Raw genomic sequence first — 27830 nt, forward strand, 5'->3', positions numbered from 1 at the left:
GGAGAGGGGCGCCTGGGTGGCTCAGTCTCGTTAAGCATCCTACTTCGGCTCAGGTCATGATCTCCACCCCCATCGAGCTCTGTGCTGATAGCTCAGAGCCTACAGCCTGCTTCAAGTTCTATTTCTCTCTCTCTCTATGCCCCTGCCCCCGCTCACACTCTGTCTCTCTCTCTCAAAAATAAACATTAAAAAAATAAAATAAAAAACAAAGTCTAATAAAAGCATTTTGCTAACTTAAAAAATTTTAGATATGTGGGTGGGTTATTTCTATTGATATATTACCTTAAAGTAACTGTATCAGTGTTAGAAAATCTTTTGTTCTCAAGGCAGCAATGAGTCTGAAAGGTTGAGAATCACTTTTCAACATGTGTATGTTGGTGCTTTGTTTTGTTTTTTTGTATTTTCTGTTGCATTTCTTTATAAAACAAAGACAATTGAGCAAAATACTCAACCCCATCTTTATTTAATGTTTTTTTAGATTTACTTTTGAGAGAGAGAGACAGAACGTGAGCGCGGGCGCGAGGGCACGGTCAGAGAAAGACACAGAGACACAGAGTCCGAAGCAGGCTCCAGGCTCCAAGCTGTCAACACAGAGCCTGATGCGTGGCTCAAATCCACGAAACGTGAGATCATGACCTGAGCCGAAATCAGGAGCTCAACCAACTGAGCCACCCGATCTTTAAACACTCTGATTTTTTTAATATATTAGCTTTACTGAAGTATAAGTGCTGTATGATAAACTCCACACACGGGAGTATACAATTTGGTCAGTTTTGACATGTAGGGATACATACAACTGTGAAACCGTCAGCAAAGCCAAGATTGGGAACACATCCATCACCCCACAAGGTCTGCTGGGGCCCCTCTATAATTTCTCCCTCCCACCTGCATCCTGTTTCCTGGTGAAATGGAGAGGCCTTGCTACAAAAGGCCACACCGAGAAATTCCAGCTCAGAACAGGACTCTCCAATCGCCCACCACTTCACAGAGGTTATAGGTGCCAGATCTGGCTTATGCCTCTGGAAGCAGAGCGAGTGACCCATCTGCCAATGACCCAGGGCGTTGAGCCCCCGTGCTGAGAACCCCTAATGGCCAGGGTATGAAGACAGCGAGGGACGCCCCTGGGGCGTGGCCCACGATGGAGCCTGAGGCGCCAGCTCTCGCCTCGCCCACCCAGGCAAGATGGGAGCGCCCAGCCCGTGGCCGCACCCACAAAATAAAGACAACTTGTGCAGTTCCACCTGCCTGCCATTTACCCAGGCCTAGGACAGGGCTGATCGCATGATGCTGATCTCACTGAACCGTCAAAAGCCCTCTGAGTACAAAACAGGGGAGGAGGGCACGAAGGGACTTGAGGGACAGCCTCTCCAAACCCCGAGGGTCTGAAAAGACTACACATGATCAGCAGATATCACATATGCTGAACGAATCCAGTAAGGGCCAGACCGGAGGTAGACAGAGCTTCCTGTGCAAGCCCAGTCCTCCCTCCGCGGAGCCTCCCTGGCAACCTCTCCCACGCCGTCTCCGGCAACCTGCTCATCACGAAGGATGCCACCGGCCAGGGCTTGCGAGGGAAGCTGGGCCTGAGAACCTTCACGCGGGTCACGGGCACCGGACTCAGCAGGAGCAGGATGTGCAGAAAACACCTCCCGTCTTGCCGTGCTCACCCACAGAGACTCACGCTCAACACGCCTCCCCTAAGAAAACTTCTCCCGTGTCCATGGCCACCACGGACAGGCCACCAGCTCAGAGTCACAAGGTCCTCTGCTGACGTCCCAGTGGCCGATGGCACCAACGTCCCAAATTCCCACGCACCAGTCCAGCCTGACCCAAGACCTATACGCTGGGTGTTCCAGCAACGGAGTGAGGAACCAGACCTCAAGTCCAGGGTTTCTCTCTGGGAGGGCCAACTGCTCTCAGGCAGATGCAACACACCAGGCTGGCCCCATCGTCTGCCAGTGCAACTCAACGACAGGTCCACCGCATAAAAACCACAGGACTGATAACAGCCGCTTTTTGTTCTGCCCCTACAGCCACCAGCCGCTGCCCCAAGTCACTCACAGCTTCTCAACCGGCTCCTCTGGACCCAGGGTGCACAGGGCCAATGACCTACCTTAGTATGACAGCCATTTTCCTTTTTTGTTGACACGTGACGTAATGATGTATCAGACAACTGACATGTCTCAGAGTTGAGGAAATTAAAGAATGTGCTGGGGAGGCCCTGGCCTGATTCCCAAAATAACCTGAGAACAGAGGCGTCTGGGTGCTCAGTCGGTGGGACGTCCAACTTTCGGCTCAGGTCATGATCTCATGAGTTCGGGCCCCGCGCTGGGCTTCATAATGATGGCTCAGGGCCTGGAGCCTGCTTCAGATTCTGTCTCCGTGTCTCTCTGTCCCCCTCCCACTCTGTCTGTCTGTCTCTTTCTCTCTCAAAAATAAACATAAAAATTAATAAACAACCCGAGAAAAGAGGTCATGAGATGGCATGCAGCTTATGTGGGAGGAGCATCGAAAATCGAGGACGCTATGGATGAACCATAATGCAAACTAGAGACTTGGGGAGGATAATGACGTGCCAGGTGTAGGTTCATCCATACACCTGGTGGGGGATACTGATAATGACAGAAGCTGTGCAGGTGCAGGGACAGGGGGCTACACAGAACCCCCTGCGCCTTCGGATCGAAAAACTAACGTCTATTTTAGTTTTAAATCCAGCACAGTCGGGGTGCCTGGGTGGCTCAGTCGGTTAAGCGTCCGACTTCAGCTCAGGTCATGATCTCACGGTCCGTGGGTTCGAGCCCCGCGTTGGGCTCTGTGCTGACGGCTCAGAGCCTGGAGCCTGTTTCGGATTCTGTCTCCCTCTCTCTCTGCCCCTCCCCTGCTCATGCTCTGTCTCTGTCTCAAAAATGAATAAAAACATTAAATAAATAAATAAATAGATAAATAAATAAATAAATAAATCCAGCACAGTCAAAAGCACCCTCGATGGGGGCTTCTCTGGCTGAACACCCGCGGAAGTGACGGGCGTGGTGTGTTGAAGCAAAAACACGTAAAACAGCCAAGAACACCCAGGAGGCCAGATGCCGTGAGCGAGGCAGGCAAAGTGGGGCGGCCTTGGGAAGTGCGGCTGGGCACACACCTGCTGAGCCAACAGAACCAATCACTGCTCGATGCACATTTTTCTCTCTTCTTTCCTACTCACACTGCCTTCGCTACAGGTACAACTCATGCCCATTTTGCAGATGAGCAAAAACTGGCTCGGAGGAGTAAAGCAGCTTTTGCCCAGGACCATGAAGTCAGCGAGAGGCGGCAGCAAAGGGCTGGTCAGGTCGTCGCAGAGAGGCTCACACTTACCTTCTGGACTTGGCACACTCCTTTTTCCAGTTCTTAACCAAAACGGGCACGACTTGCTCTGAGGTGTCCTCCTTATTCAGGGACCAGAGGTCAGCGCTCTCCAGGGGCTGGCGGTAGCCCCGGACCATCAACCTGGGGCCAAAACACAAGGGGGAGGTGATGACAGTCTGGAGAGGAAGAGGAGGGTGACCCTCGCTGCCGACACCTGCCATGCCAGCCCGCTCTCCATGCCAGGGCGGCCGAGGGCAGTGCACAGCTGGCAAGAGTGGAATACGTATGGCACATACGGGCACATTAAATGATCACTGCTAATTCTGTGAGGCCGCCCAGGGCAAAACGGCCCCATTTTTTAGAGACACAAACTATTTAAGGTAGAGATCATTACAATCACTCTGATTTGCTTAAAAAATATTTTGGGGGCAGCGGGGGGGGGGGGGGGGGGCGCCTCAGTCAATTAAGTGTGTGACTCAATTTCAGGTCCGGTCATGATCTTGTGGTTCGTGAGATCAAGCCCTGTGTGGGGCTCTATACTAAGCGTGGATCCTGCTTAGGATTCTCTCTCTCTCCCCCTCTCTGCCCTTCCCCAGCTCTCTCTCTCTCTCTCAAAATAAAATAACCTTTAAAAAAACTCTTTTAAACATATATATATTTTAAAATTTTGGGGCGCCTGGGTGGCTCAGTCGGTTAAGCAACCGACTTCAGCTCGGGTCACGATCTCACGGTCCGTGAGTTCGAGCCCCGCGTCGGGCTCTGGGCTGATGGCTCAGAGCCTGGAGCCTGCTTCTGATTCTGTGTCTCCCTCTCTCTCTCTGGCCCTCCCCTGTTCATGCTCTGTCTCTGTCTCAAAAATAAATAAACATTAAAAAAAATTAAAAAAAAATAAATAAAATTTTTGTTAATATTTATTTATTTTTGAAAGAGAGAGACAGAGACAGAGACAGAGCATGAGTGCGGGAGGGGCAGAGAGAGAGCGAGACACAGAATCCAAAGCAGGTTCCAGGCTCTGAGCCGTCAGCACAGAGCCCAACACGGGGCTCACACTCACAAACCACAAGATCACGACCTGCGCCGAGCTGGATGCCCAACCGACTGAGCCACCCAGGTGCCCCCCCAAAAAAATATTTTTTAAGGCCAAGTGGCAAAGCATTAATAATTGTCAAATGTGGGTGATGAGTTTATTGAGACTGATTAGACTAATCTTTCTACGTGTTTGAACACTTGCATAATAAAAAGTAAACCTATCACTGTAACTTGCTATTTTGAATTAATACCAAAGTCACAGGAAAATCACGTGAATTGCACAAAGAATCCCAGTCCGCCCTCCGCCTGCTTCACCGCTCCTTACATCTTGCCACATCTGCTGAGCCATTCTGGGTCTCTAGCCATAAACACACACGTCCACAAACACACTTCTTTTCTGAGACACTTCAGACTAGGTTGTAATAGTGTGTATCCCCATAAGGAAACCCACACGCTGTCACAGAAGCCAGAGCACCGTTACCAAAATCAGAAATTTGAGCGATGATGGCAGAGCCCGCAGTCCACATTCAAATTAATGCTCTGACTCTTGGTGTCAGCTCAGGTCATGATCTCGCAGTCTGTGAGACTGAGCCCCGTGTCGGGCTCTGGGCTCACAGCGTGAAGCCTGCTTGGGATTCTCGGTCTCTCCCTCTCTCTGCCCCTCCCTGGCTTGCTCTCTCGGTCTCTCTCAAAAGAAACAAACTTAAAGTAAGTAAGTAAATAAAGAAATAAAACATTAAAAAATTTTAAAAAGCTATTTCTTAACAGTAATTTGAAAGCTACTTAATAAAAAAAAAAAAGGTATTTGGGAAAAGTTTATAAAGACAAGGAACCAGGCTTATCAGAGGGGAAAAGGATTCAAATAATCCCAGGTAAGATGCTGACGACGTGCAGGAAAAAAATGTACCCCAAAAAGGACAAGAGGGGAGCCCATCACACCGCTGTCAGTGGTTGCCTTGGGTGTTTTCTGCTTGTTGATCTATGCGTGTTCTTACATTTCCTACGGAGCACGGGTATTACTTTTCTGCTAGCAAGGGGTCTGAAACAATGCCAATGTTGGTAATTATACCTGACATAAAAAAAAAAAAAAAAAAAAAAAAAAAAGTACCCAAATCTGAAAGCTCAGAGCACAAGGCTTGTAAGGGCCCCAGGTGAAGCCGTGAGCAGAGGTGCAAGCCATTCGTGGTTCACACAACTCGAGTCCGTGCATGTGGGCGCAGGGTCAGCACCTGAGACCCGGGCCCCCGGCAGGCACGCTCGTACCCGGGGGAAGGGTGAGGGAGGGAGAGCACCGGCCTGGCCTTACCCTGTGATCCACCAGAAGGTGACCCTGGACAGGAAGGAGGCACTGGATTCCGGGCAGGGGTTCTAGCGGAGAGAAAACACAGGGTGGGAGGAAAAGAGAAATGATCCGTTAATCTTCTCATCTGGGCCGGCGCTCGTGACCAGTCTTCCTCTCAAATGACCAGCAGCCACCCTCACGCCGAGGACTGGCACCCCAAAACTATGTGCAAAGGTGGTACAGTGTGCCACATCCCTGCCCCCTCTTAAATCCCCACCGCGACCCAGTGGCTGTGGTGCTGCCCAGGTCCCCCGAAGTTACCCCAGTCATTCATTCACTCATTCGTTCAACAAGTATTTTCTGAGCACCTGCTATATGCCTAGCACCATGCACACAAATCTGAGCAGACACAATCCCTGCCGTCAGGAAGCCCACCGTGCACAGGGGTAGGAATAACACCTGCTAACTTCTCTGCGAGCGAGCTGTGTTACAAGTACTTTATGCAAACGATTTCATCTCATCTTTAGAACCAGCCTACCAAGGAGATAAAAGCACCATCCTCGCTTTGGAGATAAAGACAGAGAGGAACAGACAGATGGGATGACCTTGCCAGGCAAGTGGTGAAAACAGACTATGAGCCCCTAGCAGCGTCCGGAAAGAGCCATTAATCAAAGGATCTTGTGAGCGGGCACTCAACCACAACTGCAGTGAGGATTGTTTCCTGAAGATAGGTCAGTATTACCGGTGGGATCACTGGTATCTTAGTGAGCTCACGGCAAGAGAGCGGATAAGCGGACAGGGGCTGATCTCTCTGACGAAGGTCAAAGAAGGCATCCCCGAGCTGGGCTCTGAAGAGTAGAGGATGACAAGTAAAGGGGAGAGGCAGGGTAGTCTTGGCAGCAAGGGTGTGTGTGCAAAGGCCCCGTGGCAGAAGGGAACACAACCCTATTCCAGGAACTAAGAGGGGGCTGACCAGTCTACACTGGAGGCCAAGTAAGGGATTTGGGTCTTCATCCCAAGGGCAATGGGAAGTCACCGACACAATCCAACAATAATGCAAAGACCAGGAGAGTGATGTCAGCATGGAGCCTCCGTGACCACCAGCAAGGGCCGACTTTCCATTCCAAGCAGATACATGGAGGTCGACATTCTGAAATACACATTTTGGTGAAGGGCGCTCGCCAGGCAAGGATGAGGTCTCTAGCCCTTTTTCAGAGACACAGCACGGGAGAGCCAGGCGAGAACATACGTTGTGCCTTGGTGGTTTTCCATCCAGGCTGCGAGCAATTTAAAAAAAAAAAACACACAAAAAAAACCTGTACCTGGTCCCCACCTCCCAGAGATTCTGATTAAGCTGGCTGAGGGTGGGACCAGGGCATCAAGTTTTTGTTTGTTTTTAACTCCCAGAGTCTCCTTGGCAAAGGGGTTTGGCAGGAAATATACCAGATAAGCCTGATACCAAGCAAGCTAAATTCGGGTGGAGTTTAAATTTTAAATTAAAAAAAAATTTTTAATGTTTTATTTAGATTTGACAGAGACAGAGAAAGAGAGGGAGGGAGGGAGGGAGAAAGAGCACGCATGGAAACAGGGGAAGGGCAGAGAGAGGGAGACACAGTCCAAAGCAGGCTCCAGGCTCTGAGATGTCACCACAGAGCTCAACGTGGGGCTCGAATGCACAAACCGCGAGATCGTGACCTGAGCTGAAGTCGGACGCTTAGCCCACTGAGCCACCCAGGCGCCCCAAGACCTGAGAAGCAACCAGAAGTGACTCCGATTAGCCCAAAAAGGGACAGTGTGAGTCACAATCAGGATCCTAAGTAGAACGGACTGAGACATCTGTTTAACATCCATTTAAACATCACATATGTTTAAATACACAATCTCACACGGACGCGGAAAAAAAAGAGCAACTCTCTGGCCTCGTGCGTGAAAAGACACAAGTGAAGCAAGCCGTTGTTCTGAGAAGAGAAGATGGGCAGACAACAAGCATTTTCCCACCTTTTCTAAAGGAACTTCCCCACAGGGGAAGTGTCTCTGCATAGAAGTGGTCCAGCTAATATACAAGGAAGGACAGAATGTTAAGATGTGCCGCGTTGCAGCCACAATGGGTGACTGGAAAACTTGACGAAATCCAACAATTATTATTAATGCTTTCAGGCCAGATAGCAGTAGCAATGGTTTACTGTTTAAAAGCAACCTGTGTGGCTCATTTTGTTAAGCATCCGACTTCGGCTCAGGTCATGATCGCGCGGTCCGTGGGTTCGAGCCCCACGTCGGGCTCTGTGCTGACAGCTCGAAGCCTGGAGCCTGCTTCGGATTCTGTGTCTCCCTCTCTCTCTACCCCCTCCCCTGCATGTGCTCTGTCTCTCTCTGTCTCAAAAATAAACGTTAAAAAAATGTGTTTTTTTTTTTAATGTTTATTTATTTTTGAGACAGAGACAGAGCATGAACAGGGGAGGGGCAGAGAGAGGGAGACACAGAATCCAAAACAGGCTCAAGGCTCTGAGCTGTCAGCACAGAGCCCGACGCGGGGCTCGAACTCACGGACCGCGAGATCATGACCCGAGCCGAAGCCAGCCGCTTAACCGACTGAGCCACCCACGCGCCCCCAAAAAATGTGTTTTTTAAGAAAATGCAATAAAAGAAGAACTCTTCTCTTTCACCTACTCTCACTGGGGAGAAGGGCAGACAGCCATTCTACCATTTCTACAACCTTGTGTAAGTCAAGTTATTTCAAAATAACAAGTTACTAAATACGTTTAAAGCCCTGCCTTCCAGAGATACACGCTGAAATGTTTACCTACGACGCGGTGCAGGGTGAAGAGTCCGTGGCAGTTGGTGATACCCTGCCGGCTACGTATGTGCACACGCGGAAGTTTCCATCATGAAAAGCTAGATGAAAAGCTTCCCCAGTGACAGACACGCATCCTGGGCTCCACTCCGGGGCCATGGAGTACCAGGAGTTTCTGGAGTGTCCCAGCCCCGCCTGTGCCAGCGTCACCTGGGAAGCTCACCGAACACGCTGGGCCAGGGTCCCACCCCAGACCAGCTTAGACCTCGGGCTGGGGCCCTGGCCTCAGGAGATTTTTTTTTTTTTTTTAATGCAAATTTTATTTTTGAGAGAGCGCAAGCAGGGGAGGGGCGGAGGGACAAAGGATCCAAAGCAGGCTCTGTGCTGACAGGAGCCAGCCCAACCCGGGGCTCGAACTCATGACCGTGAGATCATGGCCTGAGCGGAAGTCAGACGCTCAACTGACTGAGCCGTCCAGGTGCCCCCTCACAAAAGTTTTAATAAGGAAATCAGACACTGCCGCCTCACAGACCTACGTTCCGGACCCATCTAACACAGAGAAAGTTCCAACTGTGGAACCAGGGCTCAAATCCCAGGGTTGCCATTTTGTACCTGAATGACCTCAGGCAAGTGCCTTCACCTGAAAGCCTCAGTTTCTGAATCTGAAAGATGGGAGCAGGTCTGCCGGCTGCTCCGCCTTCCTCACAGGACTGTAAGGAGGGAGAAGTGAACTGTGTCCGTGGGACAGTGTTGTAAGCTGGAACTTTTCCAACCCGGGGTGGCAACACTATTCATGGAACAGGTGGTGGTATTTGCTCTGTGGGCTGGTGGTGAGCGAGTTATCAGGGAATCTCACATGCACTTCAACTGTAGCCCAATTCTGACGCACCGGGAAAAGCCGGGGTTCCGGCAGGGAGCGGGAGGGGGAGGGGGCACAGCTGGCAATGACTCATTTCTTGAGCAAACGTTTAGGGAGGGCCTGCTTATATGCCAGGAGATGGCTACGGGCTGGGGACAGGGCTATGCACGACACAGTGAGGTCCCCACCCAATACCGCTTCCCAGCTTGGGGGGATGAACAGTAAGCAAACCAAGATGCAAATAAATACAGAAGTATAAACACAGGGGGGCACCAGGCTGGGTGGTTAAGCGTCCGACTTGGGCTCAGGTCATGATCTCACGGTTCATAAGTTCCAGCCCCATGTCGGGCTCTGTGCTGACAGCTCAAAGCCTGGAGCCTCTTCCAATTCTATGTCTCCGTCTCTTTCTCTCTCTGCTCCTCCCCTGCTTGTGCTCTTAGTCTCAAAAATAAATAAACACTTAAAAAAAGAAAAAGAAGTATAAACAGAGAGAGCTGCACCAGAGGAAAACAATGAAGGTCCCAGGAGAGAAGGGGGCCAGGGGGGTTGCTTATGTCAGAGGCAACAAACAGCAAGGAGGTGAGAGAGAGGCTCTGAATCCCAGCCCTGCCCCCTACTTACTAGCCGTGACGACCTTGGCCAAGGGACCTGGTGATGCGCTTAAATGAGACAAAGCATGTTACATCCTTAGAACAGTACCTGGTGCGGAGTGACTGTGGGAGAAATGGGATTAATGGGATTAATACTAACAGTAGAAACAATAGTACCATCTTCTATTTCTCGTAGCATCACGGTGCACCAAGCACCGTACCAGATGCTTCATATAAGGGTTGCCAAAGAAAGGCCCACAGGCTGGCTGCTGGTAAAGTCAAGTCTGATGGGTACATGGTGACGCCCACTCATTTACATACTGTCTGCATCTGCTTTTGAGCTGCAATGGCATAGCTGAGTAGGTGCACCTCAAACTACGTGGTCTACACAGCCTAAATATTTACTATCTGGCTTTCTACAGAATAAGCTGGCTAAGCCCTGCTTACATCAGAGCCCACAACACCCCGAGACAGCGGTTACTAAGGCCTAAAACCAGAGCCCAAGTGACGGCCGTTTGCTTCCAAATCCAGTCTTCCTTGAGTCTTACAACAGGACACGGAGCATAGCTGTGCGGGTTACAGACCTCATACAGAGATGCCCAGCTGAGGGGCAGGTGGGGAATGAGACACAGCTCAACAAGACCCCCGAGTCTTGTGCCTTTGAGGGGCTGCATCAGCCTGAAGGAGGCCGGCCGTTCCCAAACTCATCCACCCGGAGTGGGTACAATGTCTTTTTCTCATTTGCACAGAGACACCGTGCAAACAGCAGGGCATTAGGCATCTATGCGCACAGGGGGCTCACCAATCCCGGCATTCTCTCACCATCAGGCAACTCCAGCCGTGGCACAAGAAGGAAGCAATATTGTGACTGCATAATCGAAGGCACGTTCATTCCCTTTTCGCCCTACAAATGGGGGTCATACCCCTGAGACTGCAAGAAACGATGGCCCAGAGGGAAAAGCGGAATCCTCAGCCCGGCTACTAAAAATCCCAGCTGCTGCAAGAAAATGCACCCTGCCAAAGCAGTGAGATCACATTATTTATAAGAACGTTTCACAGTTTCTAATTTGCACTCTCCAAGAGCTTTGTCCAATTCACTTCCCCCCTCCTTTGAATCCAAACAGGGATTTTCAGGTTATTTTTTGTTTAAGTTTATTTAATGTTTATTTATTTCTCAGAGAGAGAGAGACAGAGACAGAGCATGAGTGGGGAGGGGAAGAGAGAGAGAGAGGGAGACACAAAATCCGAAAGCTCAGAGCTGGACACGGGGCTCAAATCCACGACCCGTGAGATCATGACCTGAGTCGAAGCTGGACGCTTAACCAACTGAGCCACCCAGGCACCCGGGATTTTCAGATTATTAGGAGTCATGTCAGGCTGACAGAAGGTCCCCACTGCCAGTGCAGAAAAGGAAACAGGTAAGTTGGAATCTGGTTTCTGGAAGCCCCTATCTGACACAGAAGGCTTTATTTGATAAAAACAACTTGAGCTCTTTTTTACATTTATTTATTTTTTACGTTTATTTATTTATTATTTACGTTTTTTTACGTTTATTTATTTATTATTTGAGAGAGACAGAGACGGCACGAGCAGGGGAGAGTGGAGAGAGAGAATCCCGAGCAGCCTCTATGCCATCAATACAGAGCCCGACGCGGGTCTCAAACTCACAAATCCCTGAAATCATGACCTGAGCCAAAACCAAGAGTCAGATGCTTAACCGATGGAGCCATCCAGGCGCCCCAAGAACCGATAATGTAAAAAAAAGAAAAAGAAATGGGTTGGGCACTGGATGAGAACCCAGACCGCATTCCATTCAATGGAAACCAAGCAGAACATTCTGATGTAACTCATGAATGGCAACGCTGTCAGTGAGGGGGTTTCCCAGCCTTGGAGGCTGAAGCAGAGCTAACTCCTGTCCCTGCATGTAGGAAGCTTATTCACTGGTCCCCCATTCACCTAGAAAGGAGAGTAATTCAGACAAGCCCTGGATGAAGGCAGAGGGAGAGAGAGTCTGATTTATGCAACGTACAGAGAGAGCCACATTCTTTGGCATCTGTATCTGGCACCCGGCGATTTGGCCAAAACCCACGTGGCTTAAACCAATTTGGTACAACAGCCCCAAGCACTGGTTCTTTAAGAGCTGGTCATTCATTTTCTCCCACCAGGCAGTTTGGGGAATGGGTCTTTCAGCACTCTGGCCTTTTTGTCAGAAATGCTCGGGATCCCCGCTCAGCGTTTCTGGTTTTGACTCTTTTAGTCTCCTGCCGGTTACTCGAACTCTGCACCACCCAGATGCCCAGCAGTAAGGGGAGGATGACACAACCATACGGCTTACAGCAGGGGTTCTCCGACGGGGTCTCCCACTGCCAGCATCCACGGCGCCTGGGAAGCTGTTAGAATTGCAAAGGCATGGGTCCCGCCAAGAGCTACTGATTCAAAGTCTGGGGGTGCTCCCAGGGCCTTCCAAGAGATACACACTCGGGTGTGCCACCCTGAGGAAGAGCTTCTGATCCAGCCTGGTGAACTCAGGCAAGACACTTCACCACTCTGGCCCTCAGTAACCTCACGTATAAGATGAGACTCACAGCCCTGCCTCATCAGGAGGCTTCGAGGACTAAGAAACTTAAAAAGACAACACACAGCGTCACTGACTGGCTCTGCCCTCCTCCTGACCCGCCTGAGCTGCTGAGCTGGCTATTTAAGTGCCACCAGCCCCTCCGTGTCCCAGGCACCCTCCTACTTTCAGCCAGAGGGGTCCCCGAAAACACCTGCAACCTGAGCGTGTCACACCCCCCCCACGCTGAGAATCTTCCAACATGGCCAAATCCCAAGTCTTCACGGTGACATGCAACTCTCCCCTTGATTTTGCAAGCTCAGCTCTAGGTCCCTCCGAACCAACCAAGCAGAACACTGCAGTTCCCCAAACACCTACAAGGTCCTTTATACAGCTGGACCTTTTTACGTGCTGGTTCCTCGACCGGGAGCCCCGTCCTGTCCGGCCTTACAAGCCCGGCCGACGCCTCTCGTTTCTCAGACTCAGGCCTCCCCTCCCCTGGACGCTGGCCCTGGAGCCTCAGGCTGAGTTAGGAACCTCTCCTCCAGCCCCTCAGCCCCCAGCACTTTCCTGCCTCGGAGCCCCACTGTCCACAGCTCTTGGTTTATTTGCCCGGTGCCCCCTCCTCAACGGTCAAGTTTGTTCATTTCAGTACCCAGAGCCCCTCCACCCTGCACCCCTGCACAATACCAAACCACTAGTGACCAACGGCATAAAGGAGAGAAGCCTTAAGAACAGACTTTATGAGGGGTGCCTGGGTGGCTCAGTCGGTTAAGCGTCTGACTTCGGCTCAGGTCATGATCTCGCCGTTCTCGAGTTCCAGCCCTGTGTCGGGCTCTGTGCTGACAGCTCAGAGGCTGGAGCCTCCTTCGGATTCTGTGACTCCCTCTCTCTCCACCCCTTCCCTGCTCATGCTCTTTCTCTCTCAAAAATAAAGACACATTAAAAAATATTTTTTTTAAACAGACTTTACGATGCATTCACAAAGCAGTCCATGTTCAGTGGCTGCCTCTATTGTGTGAGGGGTCAAGACTGACCATGAAGGGCAGGAGGGAACTTTCTGGGGTCCTGGTAGTGTTCTGTAGCTTGATAAGGGCTTGGGCTATTACTCATTTGTCACAACTCCTCAACCGGTAACTTTTACATTCAGGAATTTCACTATGCAAATTCTGCTTTAAGAGAAACATAAAACAGAAGCATATACAGATACTGCACTCTGGCTAGTGGTTTGCATGGTGCAAATGTCTGGGTAACGCATACTAAGTATTTCAAAGTACGTTTCAGATACCAAAAAAATGAGCCAGTTGGCTGGCTGGTTGGCCAGATATGTGATAAAGCAAGTTGAGCACAATGTTAACTGTAGAATCGAACTGGAGAGTGGATGGGTACTCACTTTCCGCGTTCACAGCAAAGTGCTGGGGGAAATATTTCCCGTATTTATGGACAGGACTAAAACTACCTCTTATGCCAAATGAGCTGGGCAGTTTTACATGTGTTTTAAATGTCCTAAACCAATGCTTTTCAACCGTGCACCACCCGTAGATCCTGCTAAAATGAGGCTATGACCCAGCAGGGCTCAGTGGGCCCAGGACTCTGGATTTCTAACAGCACCCGGGGAATGCCAGTGCCGTCGGTCCAAAGACCCCACTTTGAGGAGTGGGGGTCCGCTATATGACCACATTCGCCGTTGATGCCTCCAAGGGCAAAAGGAAACACCTCCCTCCTCTCACGGGCCCCATTCTAAGCAGTAGCCTTGGGGCCAACAAGGATCACAGAAAGGGCCAGACAGGAACCCCAAGAGAGCCCTGGAAGGCTAGATGAGCCGCTCCCAGATTCCAGGCAGCCCAGGGCCTGGAGGTACAGAGGGGAGCAGCCCCACGGAAAAACCAGGGCCAGCACAGCCGTCTGAGTCATGCAAAGGGCACAGGGCCAGCTGGAGAGGAGGCCGACTTTGGTGACTCAGCAGGAGTGAGCCTGGAGAAGCCCAGTGCTGCCAGCTCCCACCCAGGCCCCACCTGCCCCTGGCCACCCCAGGGCAAGGCTGACTGCTCCCTGTGTGCACAGACAACATGTGACTGCGGCTCCGAAGTCAGGACAGCAGCTGGGGCTGGGCTCTCCCCATCTTCTGGGCTCTGCTGTGATGGGAGCCCTGAGGATAATGGAGAGACAGGCAGAGAAAGCACCTAATGGTGTCCTCCTCTCCCTGATCACCGGCCTCAGATCCCAGCACCAAATGGGGCTCAACCCACTATCAAGAAGGGAACGGTGAGGTCCTGAAAGGAGGAGGGACTTGCCTGGGGTCACAAATCTAAGTCCCATAAGCTGATTCCCAGCCTTCCCAGCCTGCACCTCAACTGCAGGTACACGGCTGTTTGCCCACCCGTTCAATGGCTGTCCCCCGCGAGGCCACAAGCTTCCTGCGGGTACACAGCAGACTGTACTGTCCAAAGAGGGCCAGACATTATCTGCCATCTCATGAGTTCGTCTTAGAACGAGACCTGACCGCTCCCCCATCTAGAAGTGGGGTCTGTGTCCCCAGCCCTCGAACCCAGGCTGACTTCTGTGGATGCCTCTATCAACAGACTGTGGCAGGAGTGACACTGTGTGATATCTGGGACTGGGTCGTAAGAGGTGACACAGCTTCTGCCTGGCACTCTCTCTAGGAACACTCATTCTCAGACACAGGCCACCACACTGTGAGATCACCCAAGCCACCCTGACATGGACCGTCAACCCTAGCTGAGGCTCCGGCCAGGGGCTGGTGCTAACCACCAGCCTAGTGAGTGAGAAGCCGCCTTCCCACTGCTACCACCAGGGATACCCCGAGGGAGAACCGCAGCTGAGCCCGGGCAACAGCCAGGACTATGAAACGTAACAATAAACTACTAGTTTTTTTATTTTGAGAGTGGGAGTGCACAGAAAGAGAGAGGGAGACGGAGAGAATCCCAAGCAGGCTTCGTGCTGTCACCATCAGATTTAGGGTGTGAGTTAGGGTCTAACGGTCCAACCATCTCTGTAAGCTTAGACTCCTAAAATTGAATGGTTGGGGACAAGACACAGAGTGTCCCAGTCCTGGGCACCCCAGCCTCCAGCTGCCCCAGTGTGGCAGAGCAGGCCCAAGGCCCAGGCCGCTGGGAACACAGAAAGCACAATGGAGGAAAAAGCCAGCTCTATGAACCACCCTAATGTATGGGCACCCGGGGAAAGAAGAAAAAGGAATTTTTATCCAGATCCCCAGAGGGAACCAGACATCAGAAATTCCCTCTCCCGAGGTGCCTGGCTGGCTCAGTCGGTTAAGCGTCCGACTTCAGCTCAGGTCATGATCTTGCGGTCTGTGAGTTCGAGCCCCACGTCGGGCTCTGTGTTGACGGCTCGGAGCCTGGAACCTGCTTCCGATTCTGCGTCTCCTTCTCTCCCTGCCCCTCCCCCGCTTGTGCTCTGTCTCTCAAAAATGAATGTAAAAAAACATAATAAATTGAAAATAAACCAATAAATGTTTCCTGATGGGGACACGCTGCTGACCAACACCCACCGCCATGCGCACAAACCCTGCTCAGCAGGAGACACGGCAGCCACAGACATGTGAGCCCCTCTCCTTTGTGGCAGGCGTGAGCCGGGATCCAGTGGGCGCCCCAGGCGTCGTCGCTGCCCTTGTGAACTTTGCACACGTACAAACACACACACGCGCCCAAGAACACGCTAATGCGCATATGCACACGCACGCGTGAACGAAAACAGATGCATGTGCACACGTACAACAACATGCACATATGCAAACACGCACACCTGTGTTTTTTAGACGTAAAAACTCGGTTCCTCAGAGCCGATTCCCCACAGCTGCCTTCGCCCTCCACGAAGGCAGCCTCAGCCTTTTGATGAGGCTCAGGCCAAACCCCAGAGAATCGCAGCAGCTGAGAACTGCCCTTGCTGCCATTTTGCCAGTTAACAGCTGACTAGCCACGAACAAAGCGTCAAATAAATGCTCCAAAGGTTCCCCTCCCACTCAGAGTAAAGTCCAATGGCTCGCACAACTGCAGGCGACGGTCCCCACCTCTGAGACGCCATGTCTTAGCCCTCTGTGGCCTCATGCTGCTCCAGGCACACTGGCCTTTCCTGCTGCTCCCTTGACAGTCCATGGCAGCTCCTGCCCCAGGGCCTTTGCACTTGCCAACCCCGCCTGGACCACTCTTCATCTGGTATTTGCTCAGCTCGCTCCCGCACCGCAGTGAGGTTTCATGAGGGAGGCCTTCCCTGATGGCTCCTATCAACTCGAAACTGCACACGACCCTCAACCATCACATGCATTTCTTCTCCATGCTTTCCTCTCCTCCTCAAGATTCACTGCCACCTGACTGATATACACTTGGGTCCAGGGTTACAGACTGTCCCTCCGGCCCACACGACAACAGAAGCCTGAGGTGGGCAAGATCTCTGTGTTAGGCACTGCCACAGCCCTGTGCCCAGACCGGGGCCTGGCACTTGGCACCAGATGGAACGAGGGAGGGAGAAGGAGGGAGAGGGGCAAGAGGAAGGAAAAGGGGGAAGCCAGGAGGAAGAACGGAGGCAACAGTGGTCAACGGCTATGTTCCCTTTTATTCTGTCAACAGGAAGACTGGTCATTTCTACCGCACCCACTCACACCCACTGGTCCAGAGAAGATTCCTGCTTCCCTCAAAATAACAGAAGAGACTCAGGGTCTCAAACTCAAATCCCTCAAGGGCCAGGGACATACCACGAAAGAAGGAAGCAGACTGTGTAATACAAGAGGGAGTGCTGGGCACCGTGTAGACTAGGGCCGCACTCCTCCGCGGAGCTCAAGTACTGCTGTGGGGGGCAATGGCCCGAATAGTGACACAACTTTTCATTATTCTAGAAAACCTGCATTGTTATAAGGGGAAATATCTTCATGTTTAAATGTTTTGCTGACATTTTCTAAAATCGCTATGGCAACCAAATGATCAAACCGGCAGGCCTGTAAGACACAGACGTTTACAAGTATGAAGCAGATTCCTTCCTTAAGTCCCCTAGGCACACAGAGGCCTCAGTTTTTCCATCTGTAGAGTGGGAAGGAGGATGTTACCTCTCTCTCTGGGCCTTGGTGGGGTAGGGGGGAAGATGGAACGAGATCCCACATGGATGATACTGTCACAGAACAAGTGTCTAATCGATGTTAGCTAACATCGTATAATATTTTTCACACACACACAGACACACACACACACACACACCCGTGTCTCCGATCACACTTACGGGGTCGTGGATGGTTTCAGAGAACAGGGGCGATCGGTCCGAGAAGCAGGACAACACGAGCTGAATCAGCACGAGGGAAAAGTAAATGTAGAAAGTGACATCGCGAAACACGTCAATTTCAGCACCCTAGAAGTGTGGCAAGGAAGGAGGAAGAGAAGGTCACTTTCTGGAAGCAGCCTGCAGAGGCCAGGGGAGCAGGTGCAGACCCAGTAATAAGCTTTCCTGCCCTAACAGAAGAGAGGCAGTCCCATCACAGCATGCTTCCGGATGCCTGGTGAGGGCATCCAATGTGGCAAAAGGAGGCTCGGGCTTGAGAGTTAACCGGCCCACGTTCAAGGCCTGGCCCCGCTCGTACTGGCCACGGGGTTTTGTCAATTCACTCAGCCTCTGTGCACTTGAGTTTCTCCATGTATAAACAGATCAGTGGTTCTCAATCACAGAGGATTTTGCCTCCCAAAGAACATCTAGTAGCATCTGGAGACATTTCTGTTCACCCTGACTTGGGGTCTGCTACTGGAATCCATGGGCGGAGGCCAGGGATGCCCCACAAACATCCTACAAAGGTCAGGACAGTCTCTTACAACAAAGACAACTCCGGTCCAAAATGTCCATTAGTGCTGAGGCTCAGAAACCCTGTCGGAGTAACTGTCAGCAGTCGGTAAGATTCTTCATGGAAAAAAACCTTAGTCAAGTATCGGGCCCCCTAGGGGGGCAGCCGCTCTGTGAACACCACTCCCCGCTCAGCTCTGGTGCACACTAAAGATTATCTACAGTTGACTTGCCTTGCTGTTCACTGCTGACTGGGGCTCAGAGGGTGGTGTGCACCTGTCTGGGGCTCCCACCCCTAGAGAACCCACATGGGCCCCTGAAGCTACACAAGTAAATGGGGCTCTGAAGAAAGAACGTTCTAGATGGAAGGCTGAATGAGTTAGCGAAATCCCTGGGGGAAGAAGCTGGGCCCGTATACTACTTATTGTCTGGATCCCAGGGCAATGCACGATTTCCGCATAAGCTGGAAGGAATAAGCACCTTTCCCAAGGGCCGCTCGAGGCCACCACTTACCTCTTTTAAGGCAGTCATGATTTTGGATCTCAAGATGGCAAGGGCGCACAGTAGGGCTACAAGCCAGAAAGTGAGCATGATCCCCGAGGACTGGACTCCCTTCCTTCTCTCGAGCTGAATTAAAAAGGTAGCAAGCAGCTGGAAGAGAGAAGCATACAACAGGAGTTGTCACAAGACCGGGCCCCACGGCCGCCCACAACCCCGGCAGCTGTCAGGACTGGAGCAGGGCTGTCCTCAGCTCAGTGGTGCAAAAAAGAGCCTGGGGGGGACCTGGCTCCAAAACCAGCTCCGCTCTCACCTTGCTGGGTGACCCTGAGCAACTCACTGAACTTCTCTGAGCTTCCGCTGCCTCATCTGCAAAACGGAAATGCCAATAGCATCTAACGTGAAGGTTGTGGGAATTTAAGAAGATCATGAATAGATCTGGGGCTGGATGAAAAGTTGTGGGGGGGAAGCTCAGTTTAGAACAGATGTAGGCAGGGTACCTGGGTGGCTCAGTCGATTAAGCCTCCGACTTTGGCTCAGGTCATGATCTCACCGTTGGTGGGTTCCAGCCCCACGTCGGGCTCTGTGCTGACAGTTCAGAGCCTGGAGCCTGCTTCGAATTCTGTGTCTCCCTCTCTCTCTCTCTCTCTGCTCCTCCCCCGCTCATGCTCTGTCTCTGTCTCTCAAAAATAAGTAAACATTAAAAAAATGTTTTTTGGAACAGACATAGGCCCACTTTTTCTTGAATGAATGGGCATGGCTGAGTGCCAATAAAACTTTATTGACAAAAACAGGCAGTGGGCCAAGCCTTTAATTACAGGTAGAAAGACCTATGTTCAAATCCCATCCCTGACTGGGACGAATTCTTCTCCTCTGGGCAACAGTGGTAACTGTTCTCCTTCAAAAGGAAATGAAGCTTACTTTTAATCTACCTACAATTATGCATGTCACCTACAGGGGACTTTATGAGAATGATGGCTGGCGGGGGACAATGGGATTTTATGTCATTCCTGACACCTGAGGCTATTACTTCCATTTCACCCCGATTTTACGATCAGGGAGAGAAAACAAATGATAAAACTACTTTTTCTCTACAGAAGGAACTGCCACGGTCATTCTCCAGACAGGCAGAGCTGGCCTCCCGAGGCGTGTCCCCAAAGCCAGTCATGAGGAGCTGAAGGGTCACCCATGGCCCCTGCCCTTACTCCCCAGAAACACAACCGCCTGTCTGTCCTCATCTATGGACCTGTGGGGGGCGGGGGGGATCTCTCTCACTCCCTACAATCTATCAGAAACTTGCAGATCTGCCATCAAGGCAGATCCTCACTTTAGCCACTGGTCACCCTGGCCTCAGCTCCCTCCCAACACTCTGGGTCACCCCACGGGCCCCCCACTGGACTCCCAGCTTCCAGTTCTGCCCCAACAATCCAATCCGCTCTCCACTCAGAGGCCACAGTCGGCTTTTCAATACACAGAGCCAGGCGTGACACACCCTCGCTCAAAACCTCTCCCTTCAGGACTTGGGGTTTCAACCTGGGGTCCAAGGACGGGCTGTGGCTGGGACCCAGGGATCCATGAACTTGGACAGGAAAACAACTATAGCTTCACTTTCCCTCATCAGCATCCCCAGCTGTGAGTGATGGCAATAAACCACGTAGTATTAGTAGTACCTGGGACACCGTCACCATTAGAAATCCCACCTGAAGGGGCGCCTGGGTGGCTCAGTTGGTTGAGCAGTCCGACTTCAGCTCAGGTCATGATCTCACAGTTCATGAGTTCGAGCCCCACGTCAGGCTCTGTGCAGACAGCTCAGAGCCTGGAGCCTGCTTCCGATTCTGTGTCTCCCTCTCTCTCTCTCTGCCCCTCCCCAGCTCGTGCTCTCGCCAAAAGAAACATTAAAAAAGAAAATTTGAAAAGAAATCCTATCTGAAAATATACAACTGAAGACGTTACATGTCCAACTATCACGTATAGTCATCACTGCTCGGGAATTACAGAGGCATCCTACCCGCTGGGAGATCTTGATTTGAAATGCATATATCTATTTTGCTTCTTAATCTTTCGTTGCATGCATTTATTTATTTATATATTTATGAATGACAGAACGTGCGCGGGGGAGGGGCAGAGGGAGAGGGAGAGAATCTTAAGCAGCCTCCATGCCCAGAGCAGAGCCAGACTTGGGGCTCTGTCTCATGACCGTGACATCAAGACTGGGATGCTTAACCGACTGAGCCACACACGCACCCCTTTTGCTAACTGGTTTTACTCAACAATGGATAAACACTGTATGGCAAAACCATGCCATCAAATACACTGAGCAGCTTGAGAAGAAAAAAAAAAAAAAAAAAACCTCTCTGGATTCACACAACAGGTCAGAGAAGTCAGCCTCAAACTGCCCCAGCCAGCAGAGTGCCATTCACATGACGTTCTGGAAAAGGCAAAGTGACACGGACAGAAAACACACCAGTAGTTGCCAGGGGACGGGGGTGTGGAGGTTGGGGCTGCCCACAGAGGGGGGGCAGCACGACGGAACTTTTGGGGGTGATGGGCTGCTGCAGATCCCGGTTGTGGAGCTGGCAGTGTGAGTGGGTTTATCAAAACTTAGGAACTTATTTAAGAAGAAAAAGTGAGTCCTACCATATGTAAGTTAAACCTCAAGTGGAAACATAAATGTAATCACAAATTCTTCACATATATCCATGTGTGTGCCTGAAGGGTGTCCTCTGTGATCCTATGCGTTTGTGTTAAGGACATTATCCTGAGACCTGACTGGCCAAGGAGAAAGGGGCCCATGGCGCAAGGAAGTTTTACAACCCAAGTTTGGGAATGAAGAACAAAACCAAACCCACTTAACCTGAAGCTCAAGGTCCTATGAGGTCAGCCCTCTGCCCTTGCTGCCGTCCCAGCTGCCCTCTCCTACTCTAACTCCCTCTCCCTCAGCCACACAGGCCAACTCTCCATTTCTTCCTCTGACCCCAGGACTGTTGCACGTGTTATTCTCTCCAAATGGAGAGTCCTCTGCCCGCAGACTATGCAACTTTGTAACATCCTGCTCATCCTTCAGCTTCAGCTCCATCACCCCTTCCTGCCTAGCCCCCAGACCCCATACATTTGCCAAACTTCACCCTTGCAGTGCTTCGCACAAGAGCAAACATTTTGTGCCTTTTTGGGGACTCATTCATCGAGTGTCTGTTCGCATAACCAGACATATACTCCATGAGGACAGGAACTGAGTCGGTCTTGTCTCCAACTCCTGGCCCGAGAAAACTAGGAGGCTGCTGGTGTCGCCTGTGACTTTTTCAAGAGGAGCCAGATTTTTGGATTTTTACCGGGAGATGTGAGATCTTCTCATTTCTTTTTTCAGTTTATGCATTCACTTTGAGAAACAGAGAGAGGATGAGCAGAGGCAGGACAGAGAGAGAGGGAGACACACAATCCCAAGCAGGCTCTGCACGGTCAGTGGGGAGCCAGAGGCAAGGCTCGAACTCACGAACCCATGAAATCACGACCGGAGCCAGGCGCTTAACCGACGGAGCCACCCAGGTGCCCCGAATTTCTAAACGCTGGCCGCTAGTTTTGGTCTCCGCGGGGCCTGGTAGACAGCTGGCTCCTACTTACCATAGTGATGCCCAAGAGGGTTGGGCTGACCAGAAACACTGGGGCCAGGAATTTGCCCCAACTTCTTTCCCAGAAAGAGTAGAAGAGGTCTGCCCAGCAGACGATCCACAGCAAAAATCCCAAGGCCTGGAAAAGAAGTACACACGTCTTACAAGGGACAGCACTGGAACTTTCCCGAGCACCCCCCGCCCCACAACTCCCCACCAAAAGCTCAGCCTTGGAGGGACCAGCCAAGCCCCTCAACCATCAGCTCTCCTTAGACATAGCACACCACACACCCTCTGGAACACGCGCAAGTCCTGGGGAGGGGGAGCCACCCTCTGCGGCATCACACACCAGTTTGTAACCAGAGTACGACGTCCTCTCATACCCAAGGCAAGACTCTCGTTGTCCGTGCACTGCTCTTCCCTTCCCCTGACAACTCAAGATCTCAGTCTACAGCTGACCTCCATCTGCTACCCTGGATGCTTGCATAAGGCCCCTCCTATAATAAGCGTTCACTAAACAACATTCATCCAACCCAAGTTCACTGGGGGCCTACTAAGGGCCACATACTTTTCAAAGTGCCAAGGATACAACAGGGAACAAAACACACAAAAATCCGTGCCTTTGTGGAGCTGAGACCCTCGTGGGAAGAAATGGGCAAGAAACAAACTGGAAAAATATAGAATACCAGAGAGAGTAAGCGACATGAAAAGGTAGCACATGACACAGGGTGGTCAGGGAAGGCCTTTCCAATCCGGTGACATACAGGTAATGAGCCACACGTGGCTATCTGAAGGAAAGAACAATTTAGGCAGAGAGAACAGCAAGTGCAAAAGCCCTGAGGCACGAACATACGTGACTGGCTTATGGTTGCTATGTAATGAGCAATGAGTGCGGTAGATGGCTGAAGAGGAACCTGGGGCCAGATCAAGCTGGGCCACTGTGAACATTTTATTCCCTGTGGTAAGAAGCTACTGGAGGGCTTCTAGGCAAGGCTTTTTTTTTGTTTTTTGGTAAAATCTGTTTTACTTTTTTTTTTTTTAATTTTTAAAGACTGTTTCTCAGTTCTGTTTTTGTTTTTTTTAAGTTTATTGATTTATTGAGAGAGAGAGAGAGAGAGAGAGAGCACGAGCAGGGGAGGGGCAGAGAGAGAGGGAGAGAGAAGCCCAAGCAGGTTCCGCACTGTCAGCACAGAGCCCTATGTGGGGCTCAAACTCACAAACTGTGAGATCATGACCTGAGCCGAAATCAAGTCAGACGCCTAACCGACTGAGTCCCCTAGGCGCCCTCTGTTTAACATTTTAAAGGGAGACGTTGCTCTCCCCAAAAAGTACAAAGTGTTCAAGAGAAAGACATTGGATCTAGTTGAGGACAGGGAAATCGACAGCGTTTCACGTGGGATGAATGAGATGGGTTTCGATGAGGGTCCTATGGGCAAAGGGACAGCCTCAGTGAAACCACTCAAGTTTCCCTCTTTTTATGGAAATCAGTCTTGGGAAATATGAAAACCAAAAGAGACCCCCCGTGACTAAAAGCAGTACAGGATCTGGACAGGATCCCAAGCTGGGGTTGGAGGGGGGTGGGGGCGCTGGAAAGGACAGTATTGGGACAAGTGACAAAATCGGACGCAGGCAGTAGATTCTTTTTAAAAGTATTACGCCCATGGCCTCTACTAACTGAACTGCCATTACGTGAGAGAATATCCCTGTTTTGAGAAAAGACACACTGAAGAATCAAGGGTCCACGTAGCAGGGATGGTTCCGGTTCTCAGATGCTTCAGGAAAAAACAAACGCGTCCAGGGAGAGTGCCAGAGCAAAGCACAAAACAAAGGTGGAAACGTGTTAGAAATTGTGACCGTGACTAGCGGGTGTACAGGGCTAGTGGGAGCTCCTGGGATCTTCCTTGCCGAGCTTCTGCAATTTGAAATTCTGTCAAGGTAACGACACTTTTGGGGTAATAAAAAAAGACAGCCTCGGGTCATACGGCCAGCGAGCCGAGCAGCCAGCGTCTGCACCCACGTCTGAACCCAGAGCCTCAGCCTTTATCCACCACATCACTCGTCCGCCTTCTAGAAAAAGGAACCCAGGGCCACCGAAGTACAAGAAGCAGGTCAGTCTTCACCAGCCGCCACCCCCACCCGAGCACACCCCACCTCCCCCACCAGGAGGAAATGCCCAGCGACTTACAGTTTTGGTTTTGTTGAGATGTGTCATCTGAATGTAGCCCCGGTCATGGTGGCAGAGATAGAGGAAGTAGAAAGGGAAGCAGACCCAGAGATAAGAACAAGGCACCCACACGAGGACGGTGTTCTGAAAGCACTTGGTGAAGTCGGGGTTGCTGGTGTTCCATGTCACTCTCCACTCCTGCGGACAGAAACACAGGGTCACGGTCAAGAGGCTGCACCAAAGAGCCACAGACGTCTGCATCGAGTTCAAAGCTAGATACGACAGGTTGAGGAAAACAGACAAGGCCCTCCGTCCACCTGAGGCCCTCTGAGGCAGCACACGTAAACTGGAGAGGCCAGGAGCCAGCGAGACTATGAAACAAAAAATAAGAAACAGAGGGGCGCTTGGACAGCTCAGTCGGCTGGGCCCCCAATCCTTCACTTCGGCTCAGGTCATGACCTCCCGCTTTGTGGGTTTCGGCCCTGCGTTGGGCTCGGCGCGGGCAGCTCGTAACCTGCTTGGGATTCTCTCTCTGCCCCTCCCGCCCTCAAGAGAAATAAACAAACTTAAACATTAAAGAAAGAAGGAATCGAGGTAGGCCCTGTCTCACATAAGAGTTAGGTCCTAGGACCTGTCGCAAGCTCCACAATCGTACAAGAGATGGGCACTGCCATTTGGAGGAACCCAGAAGGGTATTCTCCTGTCAGCTAAGGAATCCTTTGGTCGTCATGAATCATTCTACTTTGCAATCTTGTCAGCTGAGGGCTTTAGAAAGTCTGCTTCAGCCCCACCACCGCCAGCATCACGACCATTAGCATCACCTGCATCGGCATCATGGCTAACCCCCAAACGGCAGTCCTCTGTGCTAAGGGGACCCTATTCTAAGTTCTTTATATGGATTGCCTCCCTTCATTCTGTGAGTACTTCATCATTCCCCTTTCACAAGGGAAAGCTAAGGCACACAGAGGTTTGGTGATTCGTTCCTGCATCACCCCGCTGGTAAGATCTGAAGCCCAATTCGAACCCAGACAACTTGATTCGGAAGTCCCTGCACCGAACCACTAAGTTATCCAGCCTCAGAAATAAACTTGGTTCAATTGCTTTTATTTTTTTTTTTTAAAAACCCACATGTATTTCATTAGAAACATGCCAAATAGGAGCGCCGGGGGGGGCTCAGCGAGTTGAATGTCTGACTGGATTTTGGCTAAGGTCATGATCCCAGGGTCGTGGGATGGAGCCCTCTGTTGAGCTCTAAGCAGAGGGTGGAGCCTGCTTAAGATATTTCTCTCTCTCTCTCTCTCTCTCTCTCTCTCTCTCTGCCCCTCTCCCTCACTTGCACCCTCTGTCTAAAATAAAAAGCTTTTAACTTAAAAAAGAAACATGTCAAACAGATAAGTAGCCAGACACGTAATAAACAGAATGGGTTTATCTGCCCAGGAAAAAAACTTTCAACCAACAGTTAAGACTTCTATAATGAAGAACTGAATTCGAGTCCTGATTTGACCACTGACCAGTTACACAACTTTGGGAAAAGTTATTCCCCAACCGTGGGTCTTAATTTCCTATTTCTACCATGACTAGGTCAGGTAAGATTAGAGGTCTAAAACAGTTGGCCCTCAGGCCAATTTGGCCCAAAGATGGTTTGTTGTTACTCCTGTTTTCGCACGCTTTTAAAAATCATCTTCGCTTAGCTGCCAACATCCAAAATCGGGAAACTTCGTGAAAAAACTTAGATCTGGCTTCTCTCAGAAAAGCAGGAAAATCTGGCAGCACGGAACCCAAAATCCTGTCTTACAGCCATCCCCAGGAGCTAGGGAGCGGCCTGGCTTAGGACAAGGTCAAGGCCCCATGCAGCCTACGTCTCACCCAGCAATCTCTCCCCACCACTGGCCGACGTGCCTTCCAGAAAGCTCCAGAGATCCCCGATCCCAACAGCCTCCACACATTCAGTTCAGCGACACCACCAAGGAACTCCAAGGAACCTGGAATCTTAGGGCTCCGTGACAAGCCTTAAAGCCACATCAAAGAACACTGAAAAAACACGAAGGTAATGGGAACAGAAAGATTATTTCACTTAAAAAGCACATTTGACTATCTGATCAAACTACAAGCTTTGAGCTTCTCAGAAAAGGGACCTCGTTACACACAACAACGTGAATATACTTAACGCTACTCAAGTCTACTCTTCAAAATGGTTATTAAGATGCTTAATAAAAAGAAAGGATTTCACTTTTAAGAAGAGTGAGCGAGTGAGGGAGCTCTGGGTATTAACGAGGCACCTGAACGGCTTCTTCGGAGGTGTAATTATTCTACGATATCAACAATTATTTTTTCCAGAACCAAGAACAAGAAACCATTGAAAAAGAAACTTGAAAAGGTCACCACACACAAAGGGGTTAGCTGGGAAACTTCTAGACGCAAAGAAACCCGAAAAAGGACAAAAGTCATGCCTCTGGGGACTTGGGCATGTGGAAGACGGCCTTGCCAACAAGAATGTGACCAGGGAGAAGAATGATTTATGTCGAAGACCCACTATTTTAACTACTTTCACGCCCCTTGTAATTCTTCAGGTGGTGGTGCGAACGAGATTGAACTGTTGGCGGTTGTGTTACATACAGAGCCGTTCCTTGACCAGTTGCCAGAAAAAGCTCATTCCAAAGGAATGTGCCCTTCTAGTGAAACACAATGCTGTGCCTTAATGTATGCACTTACGTATACCAGAAGGTCGGTTCGTGTGAGACATCCCCAATTATTCCTTGCCTGGACTCCCGCAGTCATTTCCTAACCATTCCCCTGCTTCAGACCTCCGGGCCCCCCCTCAGGGCTTCCTTCCACTCAGGGCAGCCAAGTTACCTTACGTATCTAGACATCCATTCATGCATCCAGATACCTACCTACCGCCCCCTATCCATGAGCCCGTCCACACATCATCCATCCACTAGTCTATCTAGCCAGCTACCTGCTCACCCATCCGTGCACCAACTCCTCCACCTACCCACTGAACCATCTGCCCATGCATGCATCCACCCATCCACCCATCCTCTACAAATGCAACCACGCATGCACACATGCCCACCCATCAACCACCCACCCACGCACCCAACCACCCAGGCATCCAGCCATGTTTCTCTGTGTTAATTCTATGAGCTAAAAATTTTTCAAACCACACACAATGGCATACATGTCGTGAAAGAGAAGCCTCCCTCCCCGAATCTGCAGCCCCCATTCCTCCCCACAGGCAAAACTACCATTGCTAACACCCAAGTATCTTCCAGATACATTATCTTGTTTCCCCAGAAAGCACAATACATAAC

At 50.8% G+C, this 27830-nt stretch overlaps 1 protein-coding gene across 3 annotated transcripts in view; it reads right to left on the bottom strand.

Annotated features, from left to right (window-relative positions):
* The window catches only part of ABCC1 (ATP binding cassette subfamily C member 1), a 139887-nt gene that overhangs the window by 73041 nt on the left and 39016 nt on the right, over positions 1–27830 (bottom strand). Inside the window, exons 2-7 of one of the 3 annotated variants that reach the window (XM_042921379.1) lie at positions 24538–24714; positions 22366–22491; positions 18763–18900; positions 17701–17826; positions 5681–5742; positions 3355–3486 (exon numbers count right to left, since the gene is read on the bottom strand). In XM_042921379.1, the coding sequence (XP_042777313.1) occupies positions 3355–3486; positions 5681–5742; positions 17701–17826; positions 18763–18900; positions 22366–22491; positions 24538–24714 (761 nt within the window). Of the gene's footprint in view, positions 1–3354; positions 3487–5680; positions 5743–17700; positions 17827–18762; positions 18901–22365; positions 22492–24537; positions 24952–27830 lie in introns of those variants that run through there. The other 2 variants (XM_042921380.1, XM_042921378.1) reach the window with 2 other exon arrangements.

This window comes from Panthera leo, chromosome E3 (assembly GCF_018350215.1).
Source record: "Panthera leo isolate Ple1 chromosome E3, P.leo_Ple1_pat1.1, whole genome shotgun sequence".
NCBI classification, from domain to species: Eukaryota; Metazoa; Chordata; class Mammalia; order Carnivora; family Felidae; genus Panthera; species Panthera leo.